This window comes from Rattus norvegicus, chromosome 9 (assembly GCF_021556685.1).
Source record: "Rattus norvegicus strain SHRSP/BbbUtx chromosome 9, alternate assembly SHRSP_T2T, whole genome shotgun sequence".
In the NCBI taxonomy this organism is placed as follows: domain Eukaryota; kingdom Metazoa; phylum Chordata; class Mammalia; order Rodentia; family Muridae; genus Rattus; species Rattus norvegicus.
The window spans coordinates 49,624,337-49,644,711 of NC_141542.1; the positions used below are offsets into that span (position 1 = coordinate 49,624,337).

The 20,375-nt window shown below is 40.4% G+C and overlaps 1 protein-coding gene across 3 annotated transcripts in view; it reads left to right on the plus strand.

The window, feature by feature from the left end:
• The first annotated feature begins 1,329 nt into the window (after positions 1–1,329).
• Khdrbs2 (KH RNA binding domain containing, signal transduction associated 2) overlaps positions 1,330–20,375 on the plus strand; it is a 506,623-nt gene continuing 487,577 nt past the window's right edge. For 2 of the 3 annotated variants that reach the window (XR_015628455.1, XR_015628456.1), the window contains exon 1: positions 1,330–1,581. Coding sequence is in view for 1 of the 3 variants with exons in the window: in NM_133318.2 (NP_579852.1) it covers positions 1,491–1,581 (91 nt within the window). In the remaining 2 variants the exon portion in view is untranslated. The remainder of the gene's footprint in view (positions 1,582–20,375) is intronic. The other variant, NM_133318.2, reaches the window with a different exon arrangement.

Consider the following 20,375-nt stretch of genomic DNA (forward strand, 5'->3'; position numbering starts at 1 on the left):
AAAACACAACACAATGTGTCTATCGCATTGTCCGGTCTCTAGACCCCTTTCAGTATGTATAACCACTAATTGGATTGATGCACAGTATATAAGTATCTAGCATATGGGAGGGTAGGGTAAACCCTGCCTCCTGAAGCTTCCTCCTGGTTAGATTTGAATTTTCTCCTCAGCTTAGGCACAGCTATGAGGTATGTTACATCAACTACAGAAGCAAAATCTGGTTATCTCTGGGCCCTTGTTGCTCAGTGTTTTTGGGAGCTGGAGTGAGTTATCTACTGGATATGAAACATGATAACTTTTCAAAATGTCACACAAAGTCAACATAATATCCCAAGTTCATCTAAAATAAACCATTACAGGAACACTGTGGATAGAATAAGAGAAGTTAGGAAACGTCCAGTAGGTTTTATATACCCGGAAAGTTACCCAGTTGAACAGGTAGAAGAATTGACAAGGGAATGTTAGGGGAAAGACAACCTCAAAGTGAGAAAAGACTCCTTTCATTTGAAGTATTTAAGGTACAATTCAGGGGTCCCATCTGTAAGGGGAGGAAACATTTTTTCCTCCTTTCTTGGTGATCCTTGGGGGCAAAATGCTCATTTGAATAAAGGTAGGGGAGATATAAAATATTTTAGCAACATTCCCAAGGCAGGGAAAGAGACTCAATCAGGTTTAAAATATGAGAACATCAGAGTGACAGAAGTTAGACACCATCTAGCTTCTTTCATTCACAATCCTCCCCGCTAAGTTTACACAGTGAGCAAATTTTCCACCACAGGGATGGGTGGATCCCTAGAACTAATTCTGTATTACGGTGATGTACACTGGAAGCGTTTTGCTCTAGTATAGAATCCAGGCACTTCTTCATTTGTACATCAGTGGACATCCTTCTGCCTCATGATGTAGGTCATGGGAAACACAGCCCACATTTTGCCTCGGATTTCCAACCCTGCCCATGAGCCTGCGATCCGCCAGGGGAGAGACACCTGTGCTGTGGGGACCCTGGTGAAGTGCTCACTTCTGTGTTCCTGGAGCGCAATTTCTCCCTCTCTCACCATCCTGCCTGCCTAACAGTCAGCCCCTACTCCACAGCACTGGCCAGGCCTGAGAACCGGGACCGCAAAGGCGGCCTGGAGAGTGCTCCTGCACTTCGTACACCCCTCCCCTCCGCAGCAGCCTCCTGCCACTCAGGCGACTCGACGTGAGGCCCCGGCCAATGATAGTCCACCGCCTCCGCGGGCGCCCCGCCCCCGGACCCCGCTTCCAATAGGAGGCTGGCGGGGGCGGGCCGCGCGGGCATCCTCTCCAGCTGAGGCCGCGGCCGGAGCCAGGCTGGGGCGCGGGAGAGGCAGGTACCAGCGCGGTCTGCGCAGCCCGAGGCGCTAGAGCTGCGCTCACCGCAGGAAGGACGGTTCCTGGGGGAACCAGGGACCGAGGCGTCCGAGCAGGCGGGATTTGCGCCTGGCCGGCCACGGTCCGAAGTCCGCGCTATGGGAGAAGAGAAATACTTGCCTGAGCTGATGGCAGAGAAGGATAGCCTTGATCCATCTTTTGTGCACGCGTCGCGCCTTCTGGCGGAAGGTAGGACCGGCCCCGGCGACCGCCAGCCCCGACAGGGCGAAGTTGGGGAGGGCGAGCGCTCCGCTGGGTAGAAACTGTCTCTGAGAGCTGCTTCCGAATGCTGGAGCGCAGCGCTGCTGGCCAGGCTCTTCCGAGGCTCAATTAGCCCTGAGGTCTAATGGCAGGGTGGTGCGACCTGTTAGGGTCCTGGACAGGGAAACCAGCAAGTGTCAGGTGGCTCATCGGTACCTTTTCACTTTGCAGAAGACAGCAAAAGCAGTACAGGAGTAAATGAGATCCGTGGAGTGTTCTGAGAGCATCTTGGTCACAGATCAGCGTTATTTATTTATTGTATTTTTTTCCTTCTATGTTTCGAAGTGATTTTAATACCCTTTAATTGCTATTTCCCCCTGGAAAGTCTTAGAATTAATCAACAGTAAAGTATGCATGTTCGTATATTTATGTGAGCATGGTAAGCAGAGGCTAAAGTGCTTATAAACGTATTCGAAACGTGATGGCTGGGTAGTATGCAAGATATTGGTTCCTCGGAACGCTCCATAATTGACCAACTGGTTTTTAAACCAGGTGTGCGTTTTCTTTTGTGTACCTGTGTTGTAGCGGAGATTCGTTTCCCAGAGGAACATCTATGTCTTGCCTTTTGCATTGCTTTGAGAGGTCGTTTGAGAAAAGGTGCACATGAAAACTTCTCCATCAGAAATATTAACCCCAATTATTCCATCTATGTGAAGCAATGGTAGCAAGTGAAGTCATCTCTGGTACCTGGTACCCTGCACTCTCCAATTTAACACGACTGCTGAATTTTTGGATGAACGTTTCGTTAGTGATGAAGTGCTTCCTCCTCAGACTGGCTACCCTGCAGCTTAGGATCTTGAGGTCTTACCCACTAGAAGAATCAGTGACATCTTTCTCTCTTCCAGCTCCTCAGCATTAAAATACATTTGAGATTTAGTTGTGCATCTTAGGAAAAAATTTACTCCTCAGATGATTCAGAGACATTAGATTTACTTTGGCATTTTTAGCGGTTGCTATTTATTATAACCCGTAATAACAAAGTATCTCGTGAAAGACTGCCAGGAAAAATGTGGAAGATTCTAAATACTCACACTGTTTTCACGGGGAGAAGCTGGCTTTGTAGTTAGGCAGTGAAATGCAACCCTGCATACCACAACCTAATAATCAAATGATAATAAATGAAACTGAAAAACTAAAGTCATGAACGACGCTCTTCTCTGCCGTTGGAGAACAACGGCTGCATATCGGAAGATATTGACTCAATAAACATGGACAGATTAAAACTGTATTCTTTGATTGTTTGCTTCACTCCGTTCTTCAGAAGTGTTTCCATTCAATGAGCAATGAAAACAGATTCATAATCTTCTCTGACCTGATAACCGGAGCTCTCTTTGGGACAGAGGGTTCAATAATTGGCCCATCGGTTATTAATGTGTATTAATTGTACTTTTAAAACTTACAGAACTAAAAGATGTAGATAAAAGCCTTACTAGAGTGAGGTGTGGTGCATATTCTTGACCAGTGAAACAGTTAAGAGACCACTAAGTATCTGCTTTCCTGCTGTTTCTTTCTTTCCCAAACACAAGGTTGCTTGAGACTTAGGAAAATTGTTCTAATGCACCTTGTAATTTAATTTTTTCCCAGCAGGGGGAAGCATGGCCTGCTTTTGTAATGGGTTATTTTAAAAAAGCTCCTGGCTAGAAAAGCATCTCACTAAGAAACAAAGAGGGTGCCTAAATTTCAGAGAATTCCTAATGAGAAAAGAGAACAAGAGGAGGAAAGAGGTGGCGGCGGTAATCCTAGAGTAGTCAGATAGTTCCATAAAAAGACGTCCAGGGCCCACATCAGTTCTGTAACTCTACCCGCCTCTTTACACATGCTCACTAGAGTGAAAGGTGAGTGTGCTTTGGAGTCTCAGCGAATCATAATGCACGTGTTGCATTATAGATTTTTTTCCATTGTCTTCTCAAAGGCTATTTGTGAAGGTTTCTAGGATCACCGTAGAGATTTTATTTCTCATACCTGGAAACGTTGCATTCGAAGGCATTGTCTATAAATAAACTTGACACACATACTCCAAGGGAAGGAAGGTGCACACTGGAGTGCACGTCAGCAGTGCTGTGCAGACAGTCTTGAGACTGAGGTGGGCAATAAAAATGATCCAGATGATTCCATTCTTTGGGATGAGTTTCTAGAAGCACTGAGCTCTCACAGTGCCTTACTTTGCCTTCTCCTTAGTGACAGACACAAACCTCTCCTCACTTGTGCCTGCTTCATTTAGTGTGCAAGGCTGTGGGCTGCAAATGACCTCTTTTGGTTGTTTTTATTGTATTTCAGTCCATTTGTTTCTGGTTTGTGTTTTCAGTAGGGGTCATATTTAAAAAAATTAAAAACAAATAATTTGTGATTTTGACTGTTAGTCATGGCAGATCTTGAATAATATGGGTTAAAGGTTTTGCATAATGCATTTGATTAAAATAACTTCCATACTGTAGTTACAGTTTTATGTAGTTAGCCGTTTGTTACGGAAGACGTTTCTGAATCTGCTAACGGAGCAAACCCAGCATGGTCCCGAAAGTTCTGGCCCAGGTCCAATTCTGCTTTAGCATTGGAGTTACATGATGTTATTTGTATCTATGCTACACTCATTTAATTCCATGTTTATTTAACCTGAATTCTGTAAGCTTTCCTTCCCTGGGCCCAGTTTTCTTGTCTCAATGAAAACAGTGAGGATAGGAGATCTGAATGCTTCTGGAATTCGTATTCACTCTCAGAAGCCTGCTGCGGAAAAGAGTCATGTTTTCCCATTTAGAACAGAAAGAAAAAATCAACCACTGAACACTTTTTGGCATGTTTTCATTCCTTCCTAGTATAATCCAATGTGATAATAATACATTTATTTCACTATAGCATGATTTTAGGAATCTACATGATGCTGTATAGTGGACAGAGACTCATACTCTTAATTCTTTTTTTTTTCTTTTTTTAATTACTGAAGTGCCTATGTTTGACTATAACACTTTCAAAATGTTTTCTGAGCAGTGATAACCAAGAATAACCATGATTTCCGACAACAGTTTAATCCTTTTTAAAATTTTATTTTTCTTGGATATTTTATGTTGATTATACATTTCAAATGTTATCCCCTTTCCCCCCTCTCCCAACACCTCTCCCCATCCCCCTGCTTCTGTGAGGATGCGTCTATTGAACTACTTCGAAGGCTTGGGTCTTGTATGTGAAATATGCATGTGAACCTATGCTTGTTTTCAGTTGAACATGCTGGGTGGCAGAGTCACTCTTCTCCATTCAATTGTGGCATTTAATACTTTCAGAAGTATTACTAATTCAAGTGAAAATGACTCAGACAAGGCTTTCTAGTCTGTGTTCTTCACAAATATTAACGGATTAGTCAATGAATCAGCTAATTGGTGGTGAGGTGGAATCAAAGATTGACAAATACAAGTAGTTTCTGTGCTAATCTAGGTACTATCTTCAGAGTTCTGTGAAAGTTGTCCTGACAACTGCAGTTAACCTTTATGTTTACCGATAAAATATATGGATTTTTATAAATAGGAAGATAACACAAAGTTGTACTTAATCACAAATGGTAACATATCAAAACTGAGCTAGATTTAAATTCTCAGTAAGGGTCACTTTAAAATTTAGATCATAGTCCCTATATGTTTTCCGTGGAGTCAGGCAAGGTTGTAAGCTGTGGGACTTACTGACGCTGTGCCTAAAATCATCTTCTGGTTAAGAAAAGAAAAATCTACTCACACAACTATTTCAGTTGAGTTTCTTCTTGATGAATATAATGTTCTTTTCCCTCTGTTGATTTAGGTATAATCTTATTTTACATTTTAAAAATAAAAACAGACACAGGCAAAAATTAAATTATTTTTATATCTTCAGTCTGCATTCAAACCAATTGATAGCATAGTAAAACAATCCACTTCAGACCGTAACACATCCTGTGCTGAGTCCTGGCACTTCCACCTTCTAAGAAGTAATGGAGTTGCATTTGCTTTCCTGTATGATACTCTTTCCTCCCCACCCCATCTGTAAAATGGGAAATGCAATGCCTACCAGACAAATACTTTGAGGTAAATAATCATGCTTACAGTAGAAAGGGGAGGACTTTATATAAATATAAGAAACACATATTTTAGCATTTGAATATGTTTGCTTGACCACATTGGTACTGGATTTGATGAGAAAAGGAAAATAATTCCTGCTTTGCCATTTGAATCAATGCTGAATGCATGAAATTTTAACTCATAAACAAATTGGGGGGAGAGTTTCTCATAGCACATGATTGCAGCGAGAGAATTTTTTAAATGCCCCTCCCCATCAATGGTTACTTGTCAGCCTAGGTATTTTTTTTCTTTCAATGATGAAGGCAGGCCTCATCAAGCATCTTCAGCCTACAGTGCCTTCGCACTTAGCCAGTGATTATTGGGTCTCTGTATATGCTCTGTTGTGTTCCTACCACATGCAGATTACATGCACGTCTTACACAGACTTCCTTCCTATTCATGCTTCCATACTCCTTGCCCATCCTCACATGCAGCCCCCATGTCCATCCTCGCATGCAGACCCCATGTCCATCCTCACATGCAGCCCCCATGTCCACCCTCACACACAGCCCCCATGTCCATTCTCACATGCAGACCCCGTGTCCATCCTCACGTGCAAACCCTGTGTCCATCCTCGCATGCAGACCCCATGTCCATCCTCACATGCAGACCCCGTGTCCATCCTCACATGCAGACCCCATGTCCATCCTCACATGCAGACCCCGTGTCCATCCTCACATGCAGGCCCCATGTCCATCCTCACATGCAGACCCCATGTCCATCCTCACATGCAGCCCCCATGTCCATTCTCACACGCAGACCCCATGTCCATCCTCACATGCAGACCCCATGTCCATTCTCACATGCAGACCCCGTGTCCATCCTCACACACAGCCCCCATGTCCATTCTCACACACGACCTCCCTGTCCATCCTCACATGCAGTCCACATGTCCATTCTCACATGCAGACCCCATGTCCATCCTCACATGCAGACCCCATGTCCATCCTCACACACAGCCTCCATGTCCATCCTCACATGCAGACCCCATGTCCATTCTCACATGCAGACCCCGTGTCCATCCTCACATGCAGACCCCATATCCATTCTCACATGCAGATCCCGTGTCCATCCTCACATGCAGACCCCATGCCCATCCTCACACACAGCCGCCATGTCCATCCTCACATGCAGACCCCATGTCCATCATCGCATGCAGACCCCATGTCCTTCCTCACATGCAGATTCCATGTCCATCCTCACATGCAGACCCCATATCCATCCTCACATTCTTTTAATAACAAAGGACTGATCATGTTCTTTCAAGGTTAACCCATATCTATGTCACCTGTGCTTCTCATACACTGTTGGCTTGTATGGAAACATTCTTTCCTCGGGTCTCCCACTTCTGTTTATTCTTGTAGCTGCCTTTTCCACATGAATAACTTAAAAGAAATAGAATGTGTTTCACTTGCAAAAGTAATAATATTAATCTTCCTTGACACTTACCCTCCCCTGTGTCTTTCAAGTGTCTGATGTTATTAATCTGCATCTCATTCCTTCATTTTTCTTTACTTCCTTGAAACCCTTCAGTTTAGCCCGTGTCTTTACCACTGCCTTAAAACAGCCACTCTACTGTCAGAGTCACCCAGAACAGCTTTGTTGTGTCTTGTGTTGTCCTGTGTAGGCCTGTGTGATTACCACTGCTGAGATGTCTAGCTGCTTCCACCACAAAAATCTTCTTTCTTTAATGCCTCGGCTACTCCCCACATAGTGTTCCTGACTATTGTTTACAGTTAATTCCCATTTTTGTCTGACATCCCTTTCTTGGCTTCTCATGACAAATACTTTTTTTTAAGTTGGATGCAGCACTTCTCATGTGGGTTGAGAGTCAAGGGACTCTTTCACAGGGGTCACATATCAGATCTCCAGCATATCAGATAATTATTTACATTACAGTTCGTAACAGCAGCAAAACTACAATTATGAAGTAGCAAGGAAAATAATACTATGGTTGGGGGATCATCACAACCTGAGGAACTGTATTGGAGGGAGTCAGCATTAGGTAGTTTGAGAGGTGCTGTTCTAATTGGCCTTTCTGAATCTGCCCATTTGTTTCTCTGTTGTTCAGATTAATTAATTTTCTTCCTTCTGTGGGTTTTCATATCCATCTGGTCTATCTCTTTCCTTCTTTGGGTTATGATATCCATCTGGTCCACCTCCTTACTTCTAGAATTCCAAATATCTCTTTCCTTTTACATAAAATAACTAGCCCCTACTCTTTTGTGTTTTTATTTCTTTGCAATATTTTCATGTAAATAAATTTGGGTTTAAGCACTGACATTTTATGGGCTAGTTATGGATAAATGGGCATGACCAAGATGCCCATTCATTTTTTTATTGTTATTGATATTTGTGGTATAGAAACTAAAAGGGGGAACAAAATTAACTACTGTTTTCAGTTTCTCTTTAAGTCATCATTCTGAAATGGAACTTATTGTTCCTAAAGTGGTTGTAGAAATATGGGATTATATTCACAGGGGATAGAAACTCCTATAGAACCATGTAGTTTCAGCAACCTGTCAAATGCCTATGATTGCTTGAGTAATAACTTTCATATCTCTTCCTTTTTGATTATTATTGATCAATTGTTGCCCCCTCCAGGATCCCCTTGCAGAGTTCTTCCTCCACCATGGCCCCTTTCCTTTGCCTATCCCTAACATTTTCCACCTTCCTGGGATACCATGTCTCTACAGGATTTGGCACATCCTTTCCTTCTGAGACCAGAAGTGTCAGTCTTCTCTTGCAAACATGCCAGTTTCTGCTCAATTTTTGTTTCTGCATTTCTTTTAGACAGGAACAATTTGGGGACAACATCTTTTGAAGGTGGGTTGGTGTCCCTATTTCTCCACTGGGCCTATTCTCTAACTACTGGAGGTAGTCTCTTTGGGTTCAATAGCCCCACTCTTTGGCATTTTGGATAGGGTCACCCACATTGAGTCCTGGGAGCCTCGTCCATCCTAGATCTTTGGGACATTTTAGAAGAGTCTCCTAACCACCAGCTCTGGCGTATTTCCATTCATTCTCCTGGCTGTCTGGGTTTCTCTACTGTCTCTCCCGATAGCTGGTCCTGCCCCCTTTCCCCACCCCCTCTCCCACCGAGATCCCTCCTTCCCTCTGTCTCCAGTGCCTATTTTGTCCTACCTTCTAAGTGTGATTGAGCATCCTCACTTGGGCTTTCCTTCTTGTCATATATGTCTTATTTTCTTCTGTATTTATTATAAGAAATCTATATTCCTCGACGGTTGTGGCTCACGCCACAACCAGCAGTCAGGAGTCAGAAACAGGGAGATCTCTGTGAGTTTGAGGCTAACCTGCTCTACAGAGTGAGTTCCAGGACAGCAAGAGCTACACAGAGATTTTCTGGCTCAAAAACTAAATAAATAAATAAATAAGTGAAGAAATAAAATACACATTAACTGAAATTATATTCTTACACATCTGTAGTTTTTAAAGCTATCAATACCATATGTTTTACTATATTTGTGGGTTAAAAATGGTACTTTTAAAAATAAAAATGTGGTAAATTTCAAAAAATAAGAATTACCTAGAAATAGTTTATTTTTTTAAATAGAAGCATGATTAGTAGTTGATTTCTTAAAGTTAGCAAATACTCATGTTACAGGAGACCTCATTTTCTTAAATGAAAAATCCCACAATGACTGCATGCTTGATAGTTCCAGTGTTTGAGGAGTAAGGTCCCAGGCATTTCTTTGCTCTATCAGTAACTTCTTTTTAAATTAGTTATCTATAGTTCAGTTTCATTCCTAAGTTCACTGGGTCTCAACAGAGAGATGGTAAATATTTAAGAACAATGGAATTGCTTTGTTACTTTCTCTAAATATTCTTAATTTAGCTATAGTTTGGGAGACATATTCTCTTGGGATAGGACCCTATTCCATGTAATCACACAATCACACTTGTCCTTTAACGTGAACTGGTGACATCTTTCTACAATAGAGATATGTTGTTGAAATGCATAGAGACATTACATGAATAATTTGTGAAGTCTATGAGTTGTAGGGGGTTTAATACATTCATGTGTATATACAATGCACATAAGCATGTATATACATGCTGATGTTATCAGTAATTCATGAATGGTCTGCTAGATTTCATGTGAATTTTGAAGAATAGTTATTTTGAAGATCATATCTACACTTGACTGCTCATAAGTCATTGGTCATGCTCTTGATGGGGGATGGCATGGGGTATTATACAGGGCTTACAGTGATTTTACCCACAAATCACATTAGACTATTATTGCCACTGTTCTTACAAGTGACAGGAGTTAATGCTTATTATTTAAGGAAAGTCATATAGAAAAGAGAAATGCTAATCTGAAATCCAGATTTTCACACCCAGAGGCCATTAAAATAGACCACTTCCCAGGGTAGAGACAAGAATTATTCATGCTTTGAAGGGAGGTCAGATATCAATGTATAAAGTTCATGTAGGAGATTTAATTTTAAATTTTTAGTAAATGACTCCAATGCTAGTATTACATTCATATGCAGTGCTATAAAATAGCCGTAGTGAGTTAAGGTGTGTGGATTACCTGTGTGAATATACACTTACACCAAAGAACCTTCTACTTCAGGGTCCTGTTAAGGATGCTTAGTAGGATTCAAGAGGCAAAAGTGAACATTTCAGTATTTTTTATTTTTAATTTAATAATTAAGAAATTATTGAAGAAGTTGTGTGGTTTGCCAAGGTATTTTCTTTCCAATTTCTTTTAAAGGAGAACTGCTTACATTTGTTGAGTTTTTCTCTCAACCAGAGAAACTGTAGTTTCTTTCATGGCTCTCAAGCAGTGAGGGCTTTGTTTAATATTTGTAAGCAAGTGGATTGCAGAATTGGGTAGAAACAGATGTCTTGATTTAAATATTAGCCATAGGTTATGAGCTTTTAGGACTTAATAAGTTGGAAACATATTGATCCTGTTATCACAGAAGAGGTAATCAATGCCCATTTCCTTTAAAATGTTCACCATTAGGCTTTACTGTCCTAATCAAAATGCAGAATCCACATGTTTTCTCGAAGGTGCATTTTAGCAGGTGTATGTCTGTATGCTGGATAATGGCAGGCCCCAGAGCAGCTCAGCAGATGTAGCTTTAGTGGCAAAGACAATGAAAAAAAAATCTATTTAATGATGATAATAGGATGATTAAGTAATGAGACATTCACTTAACATGTTTTCTCTCACAAGTGTTTAGACTATATTACAAAACATAAAGAATTTTGTTCCATTTTATGAGAAAAGGTAAAGAGACAGATTAGGTGGCAGCATAGCTAATGTACATTTGATTTGAGAAGTTCATTGATGCCACACTCATCCTTTCCTCCTTCCTCCACCTCCGATATATCACCCCCTAGAGCATAAATTCATGATCACTTTAAAAATATTAGTTAAATATGTACATGCACACACACATACACACACAAACAAGCAAATGCACACACACATATAAACACACATACACATACACATACATATATGCACACATACATAAACACACATATACACTCATACACCATGCACACAGCCATACACACACACCACATACATACCCCACATACTCACAAGCACAAGCACAAACACACACATCCGCCCGCGCGCGCGCGCACACACACACACACACACACACACACACACACACACACCATGCATTCGTGTCCAGCTTATTGAGTCTCTTTAGTCTAATTAGCATAGCTTGTATATTCATGTGTTCAGTCTGACAATTTGTCACTGGAGAACCCATGCAGAGGCTCAGCTGGCCCTGTAGGAAGCTGATTCTCCTTCTCTCTGCAGCCATTGGTCACCTCTGCTTTTCCTTTAGGGATGGGACCATAGACAACTATTTGATACAATTTGAAAACATGTCAAAAGATGTTACTAAACATCTAGAAACACACACACACACACACACACACACACACACACACACACTTTTTTTCAGGGAATATAAAAATCCTACTTTAGTAAACTTTGAAAAGTCCTAAAATGTATGTTATTGTAGAACTTCCTCTTTCATTTAAAATAACTTTCTCCAGGACGTAAAGGAATTTGTTTTACACATAGGAGAGCATTCATTTCCTCTAAAATGAAAGCACAGAGTAGAATCCACTGACTATGCTTAAGCATGTAAATGTAAATATTATAAACAAAAAATAATTGAGTATAAAACTGGACTAATAGGGTTATCCATATTTAGAAAGACTTAGATTGAGTTTACACTTCTTTTGAAATTCAAAACCCGGTGAAGTAGGGCCCTTTAAGTTGTGTGAATTTGAAAGAATATTTGGTGGGCTGAGGCAGATGGCATTTTATGGTGTGTTATTGCTTTGGAATGGACTTACAGAATGACACATGGATGAGAGTTAAACTAGTATACTAAAATTAGTGAAATGCTGGAAGTTATATCATATCCACAGAAGGAAAGTCTGGTAGAATAAACCATTATCATAATTAAAAGCAGTTTAATGGAGATAAAAAGAAGTGATAAGTATTGGCAATGATTTGTAATAAACCAGATGTTTTTACTCTGCATAAAATCCATAGAAAGCACACACGCACACATGCACAAAATACATATCGTATATGCACTAATCATATTTAGACATGGGATTTATGGAACAACAGTAAAGACTTGTTCAAAATGGTTCTGCCTGCTAGCACCATCTCACATATACATTAGGGAGGCGGTGGCGGGGAGCATAGGTAACTGTATAAACAGTTTCCACAGTCTGTGTTGATCACCACAGTAAAGGACATACAGGATGCATTGGAGTTCCAGGTAGGACTCCCAAGAAAGTCTACAGAAATCCTGGGAACCTTACATAGGAGGGACCGTGTGAATGGAAATCTGATAAGTAGATGCAATATGTACAGAATCCACTAAAGACAGAGCCACAGTCACAAATTATACACATAGTGAGCGATATTCCCAAAACCTGGCAAGAAGAAAGAATATTCAGAGAACTAGAACTTAAGGGTGTTCGACAATATAATAAGTGCAGAGTTTCAAGAGAAGTTGTCCTGATGTGTCTCTCAGAAAGCTTGCTCTGCCTCTAAGGTGTGCACCACCACTTTCCTCTCATACGTCTTTCCTCCTTTCTGAGTGGCCAGGCTTAATATGCATAAACCCATTCTTCATTTTTTACAACGTTTTCTTCTGTAAGTCACTTTACAGCCTGGTCATATCCCCCCTCTCTCCTCTCTTCTCAGTCCCTTCCTTACAAAACCCTCCTAATAGAAGGGAAGCTCAACCCCACCTTGAGTTCCATTGCACCTTGGAATATCCAGTCCCAGCAGGAGTATGCACATCCTGTCTTCCACTGAGGCTCAATGAGATAGCCCAGTTAAGAGATCCAATGGCAGGGAACAGAGACAGAGAATTTGAGAGGATTTAAGGCGTAGCAAATGGCTCAGTATTTCATTGATATGGCTGCACTCTTGGAAAATGACCAGTGTACATATTAGATTCAAGCAGGACATAATGTGGCTAAAACAGTAGGCTAATTGAGAAGCCCTGAAGAACTGGATTCAGATTATGCAGTGCCAAGAGGGATAATACAAAGCTTACCAGCAAGGTGTACAACCTTGGTTTGGGTAGAGAAGATAATACATAAAAATCGCAATGGCTGGTGTCAGAGGTGCTTCTCATGAATAGGGTTAAAGGTACTGTCAGTTGCTGAGATGTTACTCAAAAGGTTAGTGCTGGGGTCAGGTGGATATGCATTGAAGGGCCAGTCAAATGTTTACTGCCAATTCCAGGACAGAGGTAAAGAAATGGGTGTGGAGAGAGTTCTGGGCCCTAGTGTTCTCTAGTGGAGTAACCAGCTCGGTGGTACACACTTATAACTATGGTGCTCAGGAAGTGAAGATGGGAGGATCATGCATTTGAGGTCAGCATAGGCCAAGCACTGATGCAAGGTCTGCAACTCTGTCATCAGCAGCAACAGTAGCCAAAATGAACCCAAAAGAAAACAATTGCAAATGTAGTCTGATGGATTTAAAGATAGAAGAGAAAATACACACAGAAATGTGGAGAAAAATTCATATAGAACGGAGGAACAAACAGGAGCCCAGGTCCTGAGAAGGAGAATGGTCACTTCCTAAGGCAGCATAGGGGTGTATTGATAATATTTATCATCTCAACCTACATACACAGTAATTCTGTGTGGTTAAACAGCATAGGGAGTAAAAGAAAGAGAGAGAGCCATTAGAGTGTAGGTTAAATCCCCAGTATTGCAGCCATGTTCCTTGCATCTGTTTTCTGTTGCTGTGTAAGTGAAGGCCTTGATTTTGAGTTGATGTTTTGTGCTCCTTTGACCTCATGTCTAATGTGGGAGCAGTACTAAACTAAAGAAATTATGATGATGCTCCGTTTAATATTAATTATTATTAATGATTATACTTATTTTGCTAACTATAAATAGCACATGGACTATCCTTGGTCTCTCCATATCCATTATCTACAGGATTTGATCTATCTTTCAAATTCATCACTGTGACAAAGAATGAGCTTTAAGAGAATTTCATCATATGATAAGATCGTAACAGTCATCCTAGGAGCTTTTCTAAGGCCGCCTTGGTATAGCAAGCCTTTCACTCTCCCAGATTCCTTGTTTACATCTGCTTTTTCCTCTGCGGGTTTGTATCCACCTTTTGGAATGTGTGACCTTGAAAACCATTGCTACTTTCCTGACGATCTTTGCTCCTTTCTGTGTGGTTCCACACTCTGGTTAAAAATGTACCACTTGCATTTTGGCTGCTGGAGTTATGGTCTATGAATGGTCAGGAGATGAGAGGCCTCCTGCCTCTCATGCTGTAAATTCCAACATGTCTTCTGAAAAGACGCAGAGAACACCTTTGTAGATAAGCCCTCAGGAACACATGCAAGCGTATTCTCTCTCATATGGAGAGTAGTCCCAGAGCTGCTCCATTCAGGAATAGCAAAGACTGTGAGGACAGAAAGAGTAGGCACTTCTGTGCCACTGAAAATATGTTTTGGATTAAACATCATTTGGTAAGACATTTATTATAATTTATGTGGGAGATTTGTTTGTAAAATTACTAGCTTATTTTCTACTCTGGAACGTGATAAAAAAGGATCACTCAAAGGGTGCTACTGTTCTAGGGCAAAGAACTTGGCACATCAAGTGAAAATCCAAACTCCAGATCTGCTACCTGGTTGCCTTCTAATTCTATTTTCTTGTTAAAATACAGTTTCTTGGATCTGAAAATTACCTGATAAATTCTTTGTATTTTTATAGGAAGCTTTTATACAGTGCAGATATTGACAACACCTGTATCTTTATCATTTTCACTGTTTGCAATTGTCTTACTTAAAAAGAAATGAGGTGAAGTTTGTTAACAGACATGTTTCTTTAAGCTGGACACTTGGTGAGATTTGTTAATCACACAGTCTGTAATTACACACAGATAATATCCTATTAGCTGAGATAGTGCCCTCATATCTCCTTCCCATGATTCTCATATCCTTTAACAAGCGCTGTTCTGATTTTTGCCCTCAATTTCCTGTAGATGCATTAATATACTGTCTAATCATCCCTCTTGAGAGCTCCCTGTATCTTTGCTTGTCATCTGTGCCATTGTATCCCACAGTAGCTTATCCCCATTATTGTTGAATATCTGCTCCACCTTATAAAGTGCCACAGTTTATTTGCTCTTCTGAGTAGGCATGTGGCCAGTTTTCTGTGGTAAATTATTAGATGACTAAATTGTTACAGATGTTCATAACCCACTTTCCCCTGCCTGATAGGACATCAGTGTAGCTCCAGTTGTTGTGGAATACTTTGTATCCCCCACGTTGGCCTGAAGGTTAGAGTTTGCTTCCTTGGCCTCTTCAGTAGAGAGTACAGTCTTCCTTCATCATGCTTGGCTTAGACAATGTTTCTTTATGTGGAGGAGAGCTAGCAGCTGTTGAACCACAATTTTGTTTTACCTTACATGAGACGCACAGCCAGGCTCTGTCACCATCTCTGCAGAAATGTGATAACATTGTGATGGTCATTCCTGCAGACCATCTTTTGAAGTCCCCAGCCTGTTTAATAACAGATATTCTGTTGATTTGAAGGGTTGAGACAATGTGACTTTTGTTTGGATATCCTTGATACATAGTGATAGGGAACACATTTCATGTGCTTTTTCTTCTCGAAATGATCGCTCAGAGATTGACATTTTAAGTCGGACTGTTGATCTTTTACTGTTACGGGGGTTATGGATCTGTTCTGCATTTGTGTCATGTATTAACCACCCGAATTACAAATATCTCATCCCAGTGTACAACTTAAATTTTCATTTTAAGAAATGTCATTTGAAGGAAAGTTATTAATTTTCTTTGCCAAATTTAGCATTTTTCCCCTTTATGTTATACTAATGTGTCGATCCTAAGAACCTTTGCCTTTTTCAAGGTCAGGGAGTTGCACTAATGTGTTCTACAGCATATGTTTAGCCTTTAAGCCTAGGTTTATATTCCATACAAATTTACCGTTTGTTCTTTCTAAGTCATGGACGGTAGTGCTCTTTAGCTTAAGGTAATAATAACCAGATTTTTCAATATGGTCTTCTGAAGGCTTTCTGAGACTAATGTTGTATTTAAAGTGTTCAAACCGTGCATGCAGACAAAAAAATTGTACTGTTAAACATTAAGATAGAAAAATAATGAGATTGTAATGTTTAACAAGAGGTGGATAACCTTCCATCGTGGCCTCCCTGTAGATCTGCGTCACATCAAAAGAAAGCTGGCAGTGCCAATCACGATATGTTTAAACCTACACTCAACTGTGTGATGTTTTTCTTTTCTTTCTAATTTTAGAACATAATCACTGCAGGAGACACGAGTATATTCTGCTTATCGTAACTGAAAACCTGAGGAGCCATGTTAGAGGTTTTGGTGTTTGATGGCTCCAATGATGGCATCATTGTCCTAAGGTGTAAAGTATGTTCTCCATGAGAGAGCAGGGAACAGTAAAGACCCAGGCATTTCCAGTATATAGGTCCACATACTTAGTTATAAGCTATATGGATTTTCTAATTTTCCCAGAAAAAAATGCTACACAGAAGGAAAATTGGCCCTTACCCCTAGTAAAGTCAATACACTTGGAAACTATGAGAAGAAGCCTATGTGTTCAAAGTCATTGCCTATCTTTATCTCCAAATCTTCATTGGCATGTTAACTGACAGCTGTCACCAGCAACATGACATACATTTTCTGAGGTTGCTTAAGGGCATAACTGGTGACTTAGTGTTTAGTTTAAAAGCACATATACCAAAGCACAGACGCTCAGTAAACACGTTCATCCTCATCACATCAACACTAAGAACCCAAAGGACAGTTGACAGTGATCCAGACTGACAGAAACCATCAATGGTGGCATCTGACAAGAGGATTCTCACACTAGTATGCTTCTTTACAGGCAAGAAGGCTACAGTCTCTAAGGAAAAATAAACTTACACATGATGTGTGTGTGTGTGTGTGTGTGTGTGTGTGTGTGTACACATTTAGGTTGAGAGAAATGGATTTAAATGAAGTAAGTTGACACACAAATACTGAAACGAAATGTATTCCTGTGGGAATCGATATCGCCCTTTAGAAACTCATGAAGAATGGAAAGCACCATTCAAAAAAATCATATGTAAGAACACAAATGGAAGCTTTGTTTAGATAACCAATGAATATCCATTTTTATTTCATGTTTTCACAATTTTGTTGTACCAGACACTTCTGCCTGTGGTTGCTATAAAGGAAGAAAAGTTTAGCAGTGGCAGTCTTGTAAAATACAGATTAAATAGCCACTAGGGTGTCTCAGGTTTGCTGTTAGCATTTGGGCACTTCCAGTTATAGACGGAAAGTAAATATTCATTGTTTAGCCGTGATTCTTTTTGCTTTCATATAATGAATCTCGTTATTCTAGGGGCCTTCTAGTGGGCCCACTGCATGTGTCTGATCACTCTTCACCTTTGTGCACTTGTCCAGCAAATCCTCTTCCCTGTGGTTCTGCTATTAGATCAGAGCAACCACTACCTTTCTCTTTCTGAGAGCAGTTTGACCTTAATCCCGAGCAAGCAGACCCATCCTAGGGCAGACAGCAAATATTCCCAGAGCTTATGTGTGTAGCTTGTCATTTTAAAAATTACCCACCCTTTCTTTAGCTAGATGCTGGCGAAGGGCGTTCCCCCACCCCTTGTCCCCACCCCCCATGGCTAGCTCCAAGTGGCAGTCTGGCCCTGGTTCCTGTAGCTGGCTTGCTAAGCCTACCAAACCAGCCTAGAGCTACTACTCTCTTTCCTCAGGCTATCCACCTCCATGGCTGGTCTGCAGAACACCAAAGGACTCTGCAGTGTCAGCTTCCTTTAGGGAAAGGAAAACAACAGAGAATTAAATCGATACCAGCCCGACATATCAGTAAATCTCCAAAGAACACACATCTCAGTTATAATTTCTATAAGCTGCATGCCTAGATTGGGCAGATAGACCACTACACTACTCTATTCCCGACTATGAAATCCTTTATACTTGGGAACTTCTCCAGGCCACATGGGTCTGTTCTATCTTCTACCTCTTTTTCCTCCATCTTCTCTGTCCCCGTCTCATCCTCCTCATCTGTCTTCTCTCCATTCTCTAAAACTTCCAGCCTCGTCTTTCCCTTCCACTGTCCAATCACAGGCTCTAACCTATATTTGACCAGTTAATTTAGGCATCAGGTTCACATGGAATCACGTGATTAGCTCCTTGTTGGCAGTGGGGTTAGCATCAAAATGCAAACCACCAACGCAATCCACAACATTTCTTCCCTTTTGTTGGATTTAAAAGGCTCTTTTCTCCCAGACATAAATTGAGCATAGCCATTAACATTATGTAATTTATAAGTATAAGATACATTTAACACACAGTCCATCAATTTTGTCAATTTAGGAAAAGCATTCTACCATCTATTTTAACTTAAAAGGCTTACAATTCCACACCTGAGTTAAGTCCTGGTCTTAGCTTGTATTTTATCTGAAATTCATCGTCTTAATTCTGAATAGCTTGGCTATGAGGCTATGGCCAGTCTTCAAACCTACCAGGGATTAGAGAGTGACTGAATATTACCTGAAATATATAGGAAGCACAACATATGTGTACTGTTCAGACATAACAAACAGATGTCTCCAATGAAGGAGGGGTGAGAGCATTCCCTTGTTTATGTCTGGTCTTCCAAATACTTGCCCAACTTTGGAATCTTGAGACAAATTTTACCCCAAATTGGTACTGTTTTATATACTCTTATCCCCTTCCATGTTTTTCTGTCCTTATTTCTTTCATTTTTTCTCATGTCTTTTTTCTGTTTGTTTCTATTGTCACACTCAATATCTTAAACATTTCTTTATTTTAAAGTGAGTTGATATGGTGTATTTTGAGTTATTTACCACATGATTGTTTGAAATGCATATGCACTGTGAATAGTTAAGTGTAACTAATCAACTAACATGTCATTGACATTTCATCAAACTTTTACTGACTTTGATATTTGATATTTTGTACATGTCTACTGTGAATTCTTTTGTTTATAACCTCCACCTCCTCCCTGCTGATCTCTTTTCCATATTCATAACTTTTTGGTGTTATTAGTTTTATTATTTTTATTTTGATTGTTTACTTTTAGACCCAGTGAGTATAATCAAGATCATTCAGTGTTTATAATTATCAATTTGAGCTTGTTGGGCTTCTCATCAGGTACATAACACATGCAAGGCCGTTCCCTCAGAATCCATCACACCCATTAGTTCCTCAAAATGGGCAGGACACCATAAGCTCCACCCTGGTCCGTGACTGATTATTGATAGGCACAGTCTTTTAAAGGCATCTTCAGGCATCAACAGCTGCTGTGAATTCAAGATGGTATTGTCTATGCTGTGCACAGAAGACATTTCATATCCCCTTTCCCTACCTTCCAGTTCTTAATTCTTTCTACCTATCTTTCTCTGGTATTCTCTGAGTTTCATAGGGGGTAGTATAGATATTTTGTGTAGAGCCAAACACTTGAATGTTAGTTATTTTCAGCACCTCGGACAGATATGCTTCGGCTGTTACCACTTAATCACAGAGATGGGTTTTTCTTCAAAAAGTTAAATGTAGAGTTGTGTATGAGTATAGATAAAAATATTTACAAAACTAATTGGCATTGTGACAGTTTTCAACAACTTTGATTTGACAGCTTAAGATCTCCTCAGTCATGGATTTTTGAGTAGATTCATACAATGCAATATTGAATCTTTCTTGTGGTATAATAACAAAGGCCTTGGGTCAATCAAAGTACAATTGGTTACCTCTTCAACAGCCATACCAGTATTTCACCAGTGTGTAATCTTGCTTTGCAGTTTGATACTATAATATCAGACTATCTATACTATAGTTTGTATGGTTCACAGTTTGATCACTGATGCCTTCCCCCTGCTGACTATATCACTCCTTCTTAAACTATGAATCCTAGTCATCAGGAAAAAGCTACCAGCACACACCCAGCTTGGTTTCTCAATGTCATATAATCAAGGTGTGTGATAACTTAACCATTATGGGCTTACCAGCTGCTTCTTGGGAGGTAACCCAGAAGAATAGTGAGTCTATATTATTCTGG